Genomic DNA, 13,251 nt, shown 5'->3' on the forward strand with positions numbered 1-13,251 from the left:
GGCTGTCATTGACGGTGAGTGGGAGTCCAAAAGCGCTAACCCGTGACCAGGGACGGCCTAGGCGAAAGGTGTCCGGTCACACCCTGCCTCTCCCTTCCCTCTCCTCCAGCAATATGACTGACCCTGCCTGCCCCTACTCTCTCCTGCAGCTATATGACTGACCCTGCCTCCCCCATCCTTCTCCTCCAGGAATATGACTGACCCTGCCTCCCCCATCCTTCTCCTCCAGGAATATGACTGACCCTGCCTCCCCCTTTCCTCTCCTCCAGGAATAGTACTGACCCTGCCTCCCCCTTCTTTCTCCTCCAGGAATAGGACTGACAGGTCTGACAGGAGAGGGAAGGGACCATGCCTCTTCCTTCCCTCTCCTCCAGGAATATGACTGACCCTGCCTCCTTCTTTCCTCTCCTCCAGGAATATGACTGACCCTGCATCCCCTTTTCCTCTACACTAACAACATGAATGATCAAATCTACACCTTCCCTCTTCTTCAGGAATATGACTGACCCTGCCTCCCCCTTCACTCTCCTCCAGCTATGTGACTGACCCTGCCTCCCACTTCCCTCTCCTCCAGGAATAGGACTGACCCTGCTTCCCCCTTCCCTCTCCTCCAGCTATATGACTGACCCTGCCTCTCCCTTCCATCTCCTCCAGGAATATGACTGACCGTGCCTCCCCCTTCCATCTCCTCCAGGAATATGACTGACCCTGCCTCCCCTTCCCTCTCCTCCAGGAATAGGACTGACCCTGCCTCCCCCTTCTCTTTCCTCCAGAAATATGACTGACACTGCCTCTCCCTTCTCTCTCCTCCAGTAATAGGACTGACCCTCTCTTCCAGAAATAGGACTGACCCTGCCTCCCCCTTCGCTCTCCTCCAGGAATATGACTGACCCTGCCTCCCCCTTCCCTCTCCTCCAGGAATATGACTGACCCTGCATCCCCCATCCTCCTCCAGGAATAGGACTGACCCTGCCTCCCCCTTCCCTCTCCTGCAGGAATATGACTGACCCTGCCTCCCCTTCCCTCTCCTCCAGGAATATGAATGACCCTGCCTCCCCCTTCCCCCTCCTCCAGGAATATAACTGACCCTGCCTCCCCCTTCTCTCTCCACCAGGAATATGACTGACCTTGCCTCCCCCTTCCCTCTCCTCCGGGAATATGACTGATCCTGCCTCTCCCTTCCCTCTCCTCCAGGAATATGACTGACCCTGCCTCCCCCTTCCTTCTCCTCCTGGAATAGGACTGACCCTGCCTCCCCCTTCCCTCTCCTCCAGGAATATGACTGACCCTGCCTTCCCCTTCCCTCTCCTCCAGGAATATGACTGACCCTGCCTCCCCCTTCTCTATCCTCCAGGAATATGACTGAACCTGCCTCCCCCTTCCCTCTCCTCGACGAATATGACTGACCCTGCCTCCCCCTTCCCTCTTCTCCAGCTACATGACTGACCCTGCCTCCCGCATCCTTCTCCTCCAGTAATATGACTGACCCTGTCTCCCCCTTCCATCTCCTCCAGGAATATGACTGACCCTGCCTCCCCCTTCCCTCTCCTCCAGGAATATGACTGACCCTGCCTTCCCCTTCCCTCTCCTCCAGGAATATGACTGACCTTGCCTCCCCCTTCTCTATCCTCCAGGAATATGACTGAACCTGCCTCCCCCTTCCCTCTCCTCCACGATTATGACTGACCCTGCCTCCCCCTTCCCTCTTCTCCAGCTATATGACAGACCCTGCCTCCCCCATCCTTCTCCTCCTGGAATATGACTGACCCTGTCTCCCCCTTCCATCTCCTCCAGGAATATGACTGACCCTGCCTCCCCCTTCCCTCTCCTCCAGGAATATGACTGACATGCCTCCCACATCCCTCTCCTCCAGGAATATGACTGTCCCTGCCTCTCCCTTCCCTCTCCTCCATCTATATGACTGACCCTGCCTCCCCTTCTCTCTCCTCCAGGAATAGGACTGAACCTGCCTTCCCCTTCTCTCTCCTCCAGGAATATGACTGATCCTGCCTCTCCCTTCTCTCTCCTCCAGTAATAGGACTGACCCTCTCCTCCAGAAATAGGACTGACCCTGCCTACCCCTTCCCTCTCCTCCAGCTATATGACTGACCCTGCCTCTCCCTTCCCTCTACTCCAGGAATATGACTGACCCTGCCTCCCCCTTCCCTCTCCTCCAGGAATATGACTTACCCTGCCTTCCCCTTCCCTCTCCTCAAGGAATATGACTGACCCTGCCTCCCCCTTCCCTCTCCTCCAGGAATATGACTGATCCTGCCTCCCCCTTCTCTCTCCTCCAGGAATATGACTGACTCTGCCTCCCCCTTCCCTCTCCTCCAGGAATAGGACTGACCCTGCCTCCCCCTTCTCTTTCCTCCAGCTATATGACTGACCCTGCCTCCCCCTTCCCTCTCCTCCAGGAATATGACTGACCCTGCCTCCCCCTTCCATCTCCTCCAGGAATATGACTGACCCTGCCTCCCCCCTTCCCACTCCTCCAGTATTATGACTGACCCTGCCTCTCCCTTCCCTCTCCTCCATCTATATGACTGACCCTGCCTCCCCCTTCCCTCTCCTCCAGGAATAGGACTGAACCTGCCTCCCCCTTCTCTCTCCTCCAGGAATATGACTGATCCTGCCTCTACCTTCTCTCTCCTCCAGTAACAGGACTGACCCTCTCCTCCAGAAATAGGACTGACCCTGCCTCCCCCTTCTCTCTCCTCCAGGAATATGACTGACCCTGCCGCTCCCTTCTCTCTCCTCCAGTAAAATGACTGACCCTCTCCACCAGAAATAGGACTGACCCTGCATCCCCCTTCCTTCTCCTCCAGGAATAGGACTGACCCTGCCTCCCCCTTCCCTCTCCTCCAGCTGTTTGACTGACCCTGCCTCTCCCTTCCCTCTCCTTCAGGAATATGACTGACCCTGCCTCCCCCTTCCCTCTCCTCCAGGAATATGACTGACCCTGCCTCCCCCTTCCCTCTCCTCAAGGAATATGACTGACCCTGCCTCCCCCTTCCCTCTACTCCAGGAATATGACTGATCCTGCCTACCCCTTCTCTCTCCTCCAGGAATATGACTGACCCTGCCTCCCCCTTCCCTCTCCGCCAGGAATAGGACTGACCCTGCCTCCCCCTTCTCTTTCCTCCAGCTATAGGACTGACCATGCCTCCACCTTCCCTCTCCTCCAGGAATATGACTGACCCTGCCTCCCCCCTTCCCTCTCCTCCAGGAATATGACTGACCCTGCCTCCCCCTTCACTCTCCTCCAGGAATATGACTGACCCTGCCTCCCCCATCTCTCTCCTCCAGGAATATGACTGAACCAGCCTCCCCCTTCCCTCTCCTCCAGGAATATGACTGACCCTGCCTCCCCTTTTCCTCTGCACTAACAACATGAATGATCAAATCTACACCTTCCCTCTTCTTCAGGAATATGACTGACCCTGGTGTTCCCTTCCCTCTCCTCCAGAAATATGACTGACCCTGCCTCCCCCTTCTCTCTCCTCAAGGAATAGGACTGACCCTGCCTCTCCCTTCCCTCTCCTCCAGGAATAGGACTGACCCTGCCTCCCCCTACCCTCTCCTAAAATAATAGGACTGACCCTGCCTCCCCTTCCTTCTCCTACAGGAATATGACTGACCCTGCCTCCCCCTTCCCTCTCCTCCAGCTAAATGACTGACCCTGCCTCCCCCTCCCTCTCCTCCAGCTATTTGACTTACCCTGCCTCCCCTTTCCCTCTACTAGAGGAATATGACTGACCCTGCCTCCCCCTTCCCTCTCCTCCAGGAATATGACTGACCCTGCCTCCCCCAACATTCTCCTCCAAGGATTATGACTGACCCTGCCTCCCCCTTCCATCTGCTCCAGGAATAAGTCTGACCCTGCCTCCCTCTTCCCTCTCCTCCAGGAATAGGACTGACCCTGCCTCCCCCTTCCTTCTCCAACAGGAATAGGACTGACCCTGCCTCCCCCTTCACTCTCCTCCAGGAATAGGACTGACCCTGTAATTCCCTTCCCTCTCCTCCAGGAATATAACTGACCCTGCCTCCCCCTTCTCTCTCCACCAGGAATATAATTGACCTTGCCTCCCCCTTCCCTCTCCTCCTGGAATATGAATGATCCTGCCTCCCCCTTCTCTCTCCACCAGGAATATGACTGACCCTGCCTCCCCATTCCCTCTCCTCCAGGAATATGACTGACCCTGCCTCCCCCTTCCCTCTCCTCCAGGAATATGACTGACCCTGCCTCCCCTTCCCTCTCCTCCAGGAATTTGACTGACCCTGCCTCCCCCTTCCTTCTCCTCCAGCTATATGACAGACCCTGCTTCCCCCTTCTCCCTTCTCCAGGAATAGGACTGACCCTGTCTCCCTCCTTCCCTCTCCTCCAGCTATATGACAGACCCTGCCTCTCCCTTCTCTCTGCTCCAGTAAAATTACTGACCCTCTCCACCAGAAATAGGACTGACCCTGCCTCCCCCATCCTTCTCCAGGAATATGACTGACCCTGCCTCTCCCTTCCCTCTCCTCCATCTATATGACTGACCCTGCCTCCCCCTTCTCTCTCCTCCAGGAATAGGACTTAACCTGCCTCCCCCTTCTCTCTCCTCCAGGAAAATGACTGATCCTGCCTCTCCCTTCTCTCTCCTCCAGTAATAGGACTGACCCTCTCCTCCAGAAATAGGACTGACCCTGCCTCCCCCTACTCTCTCCTCCAGGAATATGACTGACCCTGCCTCTCCCTTCTCTCTCCTCCAGTAAAAGGACTGACCCTCTATACCAGAAATAGGACTGACCCTGCCTCCCCCATCCTTCTCCTCCAGGAATAGGACTGACCCTGCCTCCCCCTTCCCTCTCCACCAGCTATTTGACTGACCCTGCCTCTCCCTTCCCTCTCCTCCAGGAATATGACTGACCCTGCCTCCCCCTTCACTCTCCTCCAGGAATATGACTGACCCTGCCTCCCCCTTCCCTCTCCTCAAGGAATATGACTGACCCTGCCTCCCCCTTCCCTCTCCTCCAGGAATATGACTGATCCTGCCTACCCCTTCTCTCTCCTCCAGGATTATGACTGACCCTGCCTCCCCCTTCCCTCTCCTCCAGGAATAGGACTGACCCTGCCTCCCCCTTCTCTCTCCTCCAGGAATATGACAGACCCTGCCTCTCCCTTCTCTCTGCTCCAGTAAAATTACTGACCCTCTCCACCATAAATAGGACTGACCCTGCCTCCTCCATCCTTCTCCAGGAATATGACTGACCCTGCCTCTCCCTTCCCTCTCCTCCATCTATATGACTGACCCTGCCTCCCCCTTCTCTCTCCTCCAGGAATAGGACTTAACCTGCCTCCCCCTTCTCTCTCCTCCAGGAAAATGACTTATCCTGCCTCTCCCTTCTCTCTCCTCCAGTAATAGTACTGACCCTCTCCTCCAGGAATATGACTGACCCTGCCTCTCCCTTCTCTCTCCTCCAGTAATAGGACTGACCCTCTCCTCCTGAAATAGGACTGACCCTGCCTCCCCCTTCCCTCTCCTCCAGGAATAGGACTGACCCTGCCTCCCCCTTCTCTCTCCACCAGGAATATGACTGACCATGCCTCCCCCTTCCCTCTCCTCCAGAAATATGACTGACCCTGCCTCTCCCTTCTCTCTCCTCCAGTAATAGGACTGACCCTCTCCTCCTGAAATAGGACTGACCCTGCCTCCCCCTTCCCTCTCCTCCAGGAATAGGACTGACCCTGCCTCCCCCTTCTCTCTCCACCAGGAATATGACTGACCATGCCTCCCCCTTCCCTCTCCTCCAGGGATATGACTGACCCTGCCTCCCCCTTCCCTCTCCTCCAGGAATATGACTGACCCTGCCTCCCCCTTCCCTCTCCTCCAGGAATTTGACTGACCCTGCCTCCCCCTTCCTTCTCCTCCAGCTATATGACTGACCCTGCTTCCCCCTTCTCCCTTCTCCAGGAATATGACTGACCCTGTCTCCCTCCTTCCCTCTCCACCAGCTATATGACAGACTCTGCCTCCCCCATCCCTCTCCTCCAGGAATGTGACTGACCCTGCCTCCCCCTTCCCTCTCCTCCAGGAATATGACTGACCCTGCCTCCCCCTTCCCTCTCCTCCAGGAATATGACTGACCCTGCCTCCCCCTTCCCTCTCCTCCAGGAATATGACTGACCCTGCCTCCCCCTTCTCTCTCCTCCAGGAATATGACTGATCCTGCCTCTCCCTTCTCTCTCCTCCAGTAATAGGACTGACCCTCTCCTCCAGAAATAGGACTGACCCTGCCTCCCCCTACTCTCTCCTCCAGGAATATGACTGACCCTGCCACTCCCTTCTCTCTCCTCCAGTAAAATGACTGACCCTCTCCACCAGAAATAGGACTGACCCTGCCTCCCCCATCCTTCTCCTCCAGGAATAGGACTGACCCTGCCTCCCCCTTCCCTCTCCACCAGCTATTTGACTGACCCTGCCTCTCCCTTGCCTCTCCTCCAGGAATATGACTGACCCTGCCTCCCCCTTCACTCTCCTCCAGGAATATGACTGACCCTGCCTCCCCCTTCCCTCTCCTCAAGGAATATGACAGACCCTGCCTCCCCCTTCCCTCTCCTCCAGGAATATGACTGACCCTGCCTCCCCCTTCTCTTTCCTCCAGCTATATGACTGACCCTGCCACCCCCTTCCCTCTCCTCCAGGAATATGACTGACCCTGCCTCCCCCTTCACTCTCCTCCTGGAATATGACTGACCCTGCCTCCCCCTTCCCTCTCCTCCGGGAATATGACTGACCCTGCCTCCCCTATCTCTCTCCTCCAGGAATATGACTGAACCAGCCTCCCCCTTCCCTCTTCTCCAGGAATATGACTGACCCTGCCTCCCCTTTTCCTCTGCACTAACAACATGAATGATCAAATCTACACCTTCCCTCTTCTTCAGGAATATGACTGACCCTGGTATTCCCTTCCCTCTCCTCCAGAAATATGACTGACCCTGCCTCCCCCTTCTCTCTCCTCAAGGAATAGGATTGACCCTGCCTCTCCCTTCCCTCTCCTCCAGGAATAGGACTGACCCTGCCTCCCCCTACCCTCTCCTCCAATAATAGAACTGACCCTGCCTCCCCCTTCCCTCTCCTACAGGAATATGACTGACCCTGCCTCCCCCTTCTCTCTCCTCCAGGAATATGACTGACCCTGCCTCCCCTTCCTTCTCCTCCAGGAATATGACTGACCCTGCCTCCCCCTTCCCTCTCCTCCAGGAATATGACTGATCCTGCCTACCCCTTCTCTCTCCTCCAGGAATATGACTGACCCTGCCTCCCCCTTCCCTCTCCTCCAGGAATAGGACTGACCCTGCCTCCCCCTTCTCTTTCCTCCAGCTATATGACTGACCCTGCTTCCCCCTTCTCCCTTCTCCAGGAATAGGACTGACCCTGTCTCCCTCCTTCCCTCTCCTCCAGCTATATGACCGACTCTGCCTCCCCCATCCCTCTCCTCCAGGAATGTGACTGACCCTGCCTCCCCCTTCCCTCTCCTCCAGGAATATGACTGACCCTGCCTCCCCCTTCCCTCTCCTCCAGTAATAGGACTGACCCGCTCCTCCTGAATTAGGACTGACCCTGCCTCCCCCTTCCCTCTCCTCCAGGAATAGGACTGACCCTGCCTCCCCCTTCTCTCTCCACCAGGAATATGACTGACCATGCCTCCCCCTTCCCTCTCCTCCAGGAATATGACTGACCCTGCCTCCCCCTTCCCTCTCCTCCAGGAATATGACAGACCCTGCCTCCCCCTTCCCTCTCCTCCAGGAATTTGACTGACCCTGCCTCCCCCTTCCTTCTCCTCCAGCTATATAACTGACCCTGCTTCCCCCTTCTCCCTTCTCCAGGAATAGGACTGACCCTGTCTCCCTCCTTCCCTCTCCTCCAGCTATATGACAGACTCTGCCTCCCCCATCCCTCTCCTCCAGGAATGTGACTGACCCTGCCTCCCCCTTCCCTCTCCTCCAGGATTATGACTGACCCTGCCTCCCCCTTCCCTCTCCTCCAGGAATATGACTGACCCTGCCTCCCCCTTCCCTCTCCTCCAGGAATATGACTGACCCTGCCTCCCCTTCTCTCTCCTCCAGGAATATGACTGATCCTGCCTCTCCCTTCTCTCTCCTCCAGTAATAGGACTGACCCTCTCCTCCAGAAATAGGACTGACCCTGCCTCCCCCTACTCTCTCCTCCAGGAATATGACTGACCCTGCCTCTCCCTTCTCTCTCCTCCAGTAAAATGACTGACCCTCTCCACCAGAAATAGGACTGACCCTGCCCCCCCCATCCTTCTCCTCCAGGAATAGGACTGACCCTGCCTCCCCCTTCCCTCTCCACCAGCTATTTGACTGACCCTGCCTCTCCCTTCCCTCTCCTCCAGGAATATGACTGACCCTGCCTCCCCCTTCACTCTCCTCCAGGAATATGACTGACCCTGCCTCCCCCTTCCCTCTCCTCCAGGAATATGACTGATCCTGCCTACCCCTTCTCTCTCCTCCAGGAATATGACTGACCCTGCCTCCCCCTTCCCTCTCCTCCAGGAATAGGACTGACCCTGCCTCCCCCTTCTCTTTCCTCCAGCTATATGACTGACCCTGCCACCCCCTTCCCTCTCCTCCAGGAATATGACTGACCCTGCCTCCCCCTTCACTCTCCTCCTGGAATATGACTGACCCTGCCTCCCCCTTCCCTCTCCTCCGGGAATATGACTGACCCTGCCTCCCCTATCTCTCTCCTCCAGGAATATGACTGAACCAGCCTCCCCCTTCCCTCTTCTCCAGGAATATGACTGACCCTGCCTCCCCCATCCTTCTCCTCCAGGAATATGACTGACCCTGCCTCTCCCTTCCTTCTCCTCCAGGAATATGACTGACCCTGCCTACCCCATCCTTCTCCTCCAGGAATATGACTGACCCTGCCTACCCCATCCTTCTCCTCCAGGAATATGACTGACCCTGCCTACCCCATCCTTCTCCTCCAGGAATATGACTGACCCTGCCTCCTGATTCCATTCCTTCAGTATTATAAATGATTCAAGCATTATGTTTTACAATCTGCAAGGTTATTTGTAGCACAAATTACTTCTATGGTTACTTTTGAGTTGCAACTCCTGAAAAATGCAAATTTAAAGGACTAAGGGCTCTATTTACTACAATCCGCATATTGAAGGCAGATTGTAGTGAGATATTAACAACTGAATTTGCATTGCGAATTCAGGCAATATCACAGGAATTTACTACAAATCCCTTGCAGGGACAGAGCTTGCGATAAAGCTGTCCATGTGAATCCCCTCCGCACACTAGTCACGGTATTTTTGCAAAAAGTACCGTGACAAAGTGCCCGCGCATGCGCCAACCGGCCGCCACTGCTACCCCCCACGGCGCTTGCTCCGCCCCCGGCACTAAGCCCCGCCCCCGCGATCGCAGACACCCCGCATTTTGGGAGAGCAAAAAATATCTGTTGCTAGATGGAAATATAATTTTCTGTCGGAAGCGACTGAACATCCTGAGGAATTATTTAATGCAAAACATTTAGAATCCTTTGAGCTGTGTTGCTGGTCACCTTTGTGTTACATGGTAACCTGGGCCGCACACCATGTGACAAATGTACAACTTTTTAAACTGGAGGTTTTATTCAATAAGCACCAAGTGAACTATTCTTTGTTCCATGTCTATATAAGGGAATTTGCCAGCCGGATGGCGCAGCTAGCTAAAACGCATGGGGCGGAGCTTTTGCATGAAGCAGAGGGATCTTTAGATGGAATCACTGGACTTGGCACTCAGGGAATGTGTGACCTCGTTCTGCATGATATGAAGGTAACGTCTGTCCTGATTATTACAGTTATTCTTTTCACTTGTTATATTGTTTTTTTCCAAACACAAGTTTTATGTGTTCCCCAACCCCACAGCCATTTTCCCGAAAAATCCTGGGCCGGCGGTGGCTAAACAACTCAGAAGCCTGTGATGGGATGACGTCTATCCTGGCGGATAATGCAAATGTCCTACGCAAGCTTAGCCAAGGACCCTATCAGGTAGGTGCTGCCCAACAGTGGGTAAAGTGTATAGCACCCCAAAAGAATTCCATAGCTAATATAGGAGCTCCTAGTACATTCCACTAGTCTACATCTGCAACAACACGTAGGCCTTGGTCAGAAGGTAGAAGCATGGAATGTACTGTAGGACCCACTTTCTTCAGCTCAACCATCCTCTTCCTGCCAGGCTACAATATCCGAACTCCATCGCAAGGTCATGTTGGAGCTGGTTCGCCCTCTCATACAAGGCAAACTGTCCTGTACCACCTCCAAGACACGGAGGAAAGTAGCCAGCAAGCTAAGAGAAGAGTCCAGGCAGCTCGGGCAGATCTTCAGCAAGTTGGTAAGTGAATGGATTGTTCTCTCCACGCAGTTCTTCAAATGTATTTTAATGGAAAGTTGGTAAATTCCCATGCACTCCTCAATGATATACCCACACAGCTCATTCCCCTTATTCTCCATCTCACTAGGAATCTCCACAAACCAGTTTGGAGCAGGTGATCCCACGTCTTACTGAAATACTCGTCTTAGAGGACACTGCCTCCATTCAGATGGAGGTCGCAATGTTAGTCTCAGACTTTCCTGATTTCAGGTCAGTATAGTTCTAGTGTATCTCTCAATTCGACCTGCCAGGACTAAGGAGACTCAGATATTTGGGAAGGGTTCCTGATATTTGTAGGAGTTTATGTAAACCCATGAAACTTATGAAAAATAAATGATTTCTTCCATTGCTGGTAGAATGGTAGAATACATGGAATTCTCATTAACTAGCATTTTGGAAGTTGGGAAGTGGAGATATGTGAGGGGAAGGGGGGGGGTATGGCCGGGAGGTCTGGGACAAGAATACCAGATAGTAACATTGATCCCTGGTACACAAACTAGTGGGACACACCTGAGTAACAGTTAGGGGCCTATTCATCATCACTTAATTTTCACAAAAGCAGGTGATATCACAGATATCCCCATTCACTAGTATCACAGATATCTCCTACTTACCTTCCTCTCCAAGAATGGCCGCTGTCCCCATACACTAGTATCACAGATATCTCCTGCTTCCCTGTCTCTCCCGGAATGGCGCGCTGTCCTCATATACTAGTATCACAGATATCTCCTGCTTACCTTCCTCTCCAAGAATAGCCGCTATCCCCATACACTAGTATCACAGATATCTCCTGCTTACCTTCCTCTCCCGGAATGGCCGCTGTCCCCATACACTAGTATCACAGATATCTCCTGCTTACCTGTCTCTCCCGGAATGGCCTGCTGTCCTCATAGACTAGTAACACAGATACCTCCTGCTTACCTTTCTCTCCCGGAATGGCCTGCTGTCCCCATACACTAGTATCACAGATATCTCCTGCTTACCTTCCTCTCCCGGAATGGCCGCTGTCCCCATACACTAGTATCACAGATATCTCCTGCTTACCTTCCTCTCCAGGAATGGCCACTATCCCCATACACTAGTATCACAGATATCTCCTGCTTACCTTCCTCTCCCGAAATGGCCGCTATCCCCATACACTAGTATCACAGATATCTCCTGCTTACCTTCCTCTCCCGGAATGGCCGCTGTCTCCATACACTAGTATCACAGATATCTCCTACTTACTTTTCTCTCCCGGAATGGCCGCTGTCCCCATACAGTAGTTTCACAGATATTTCCTGCTTACCTTTCTCTCCCGGAATGTCCGCTGTCCCCATACACTAGTATCACAGATGTCTCCTGCTTACCTTTCTCTCCCGGAATGGCCCGCTGTCCTCATACACTAGTATCACAGATATCTCCTCCTTACCTTTCTCTCCCGGAATGGCCCGCTGTCCTCATACACTAGTATCACAGATGTCTCCTGCTTACCTTTCTCTCCCGTTATGGCCCTCTGTCCTCATACACTAGTATCACAGATATCTCCTGCTTACCTTCCTCTCCCGGAATGGCCCGCTGTACCCATTCACTAGTGTCACAGATATCTCCTGCTTACCTTTCTCTCCCGGAATGGCCCGCTGTCCCCATACACTAATATCACAGATATCTCCTGCTTACCTTTCTCTCCCGGAATGGCCGCTATCCCCATACACTAGTGTCACAGATATCTCCTGCTTACCTTTCTCTCCCGGAATGGCCGCTGTCCCCATACACTAGTGTCACAGATATCTCCTGCTTACCTTCCTCTCCCGAAATGGCCGCTATCCCCATACACTAGTATCACAGATATCTCCTGCTTACCTTCCTCTCCCGGAATGGCCGCTGTCTCCATACACTAGTATCACAGATATCTCCTACTTACTTTTCTCTCCCGGAATGGCCGCTGTCCCCATACAGTAGTTTCACAGATATTTCCTGCTTACCTTTCTCTCCCGGAATGTCCGCTGTCCCCATACACTAGTATCACAGATGTCTCCTGCTTACCTTTCTCTCCCGGAATGGCCCGCTGTCCTCATACACTAGTATCACAGATGTCTCCTGCTTACCTTTCTCTTCCGGAATGGCCCTCTGTCCTCATACACTAGTATCACAGATATCTCCTGCTTACCTTCCTCTCCCAGAATGGCCCTCTGTCCTCATACACTAGTATCACAGATATCTCCTGCTTACCTTCCTCTCCCAGAATGGCCCGCTGTACCCATTCACTAGTGTCACAGATATCTCCTGCTTACCTTTCTCTCCCGGAATGGCCCGCTGTCCTCATACACTAGTATCACAGATGTCTCCTGCATACCTTTCTCTCCCGGAATGGCCCCCCGTCCTCATACACTAGTATCACAGATATCTCCTGCTTACCTTCCTCTCCCGGAATGGCCCGCTGTACCCAATCACTAGTGTCACAGATATCTCCTGCTTACCTTTCTCTCCCGGAATGGCCCGCTGTCCCCATACACTAATATCACAGATATCTCCTGCTTACCTTTCTCTCCCGGAATGGCCGCTATCCCCATACACTAGTGTCACAGATATCTCCTGCTTACCTTTCTCTCCCGGAATGGCCGCTGTCCCCATACACTAGTGTCACAGATATCGCCTGCTTACCTTTCTCTCCCGGAATGTCCCGCTGTCCCCATACACTAGTATCACAGATATCTCCTGCTTACCTTCCTCTCCCAGAATGGCCGCTGTCCCCATACACTAGTATCACAGATATCTCCTACTTTCCTTTCTCTCCCGCAATGGCCCGCTGTCCCCATACACTAATATCACAGATA

At 53.7% G+C, this 13,251-nt stretch overlaps 1 protein-coding gene across 1 annotated transcript in view; it reads left to right on the forward strand.

Annotated features, from left to right (window-relative positions):
- The window catches only part of EXOC3L2 (exocyst complex component 3 like 2), a gene marked incomplete at its 3' end in the record, with an annotated part of 280,938 nt that extends 270,293 nt beyond the window's left edge, over positions 1-10,645 (forward strand). Inside the window, exons 9-12 of the mRNA XM_088463885.1 lie at positions 9,703-9,838; positions 9,931-10,053; positions 10,241-10,396; positions 10,524-10,645. Of these exons, the coding sequence (XP_088320011.1) occupies positions 9,703-9,838; positions 9,931-10,053; positions 10,241-10,396; positions 10,524-10,645 (537 nt within the window). The remainder of the gene's footprint in view (positions 1-9,702; positions 9,839-9,930; positions 10,054-10,240; positions 10,397-10,523) is intronic.
- Between the last annotated feature and the right edge of the window lie 2,606 nt (positions 10,646-13,251).

The sequence above is a fragment of the Taudactylus pleione genome, unplaced genomic scaffold (genome assembly GCF_031769625.1).
Source record: "Taudactylus pleione unplaced genomic scaffold, aTauple2 ptg001492l, whole genome shotgun sequence".
Taxonomy (NCBI): Eukaryota; Metazoa; Chordata; class Amphibia; order Anura; family Myobatrachidae; genus Taudactylus; species Taudactylus pleione.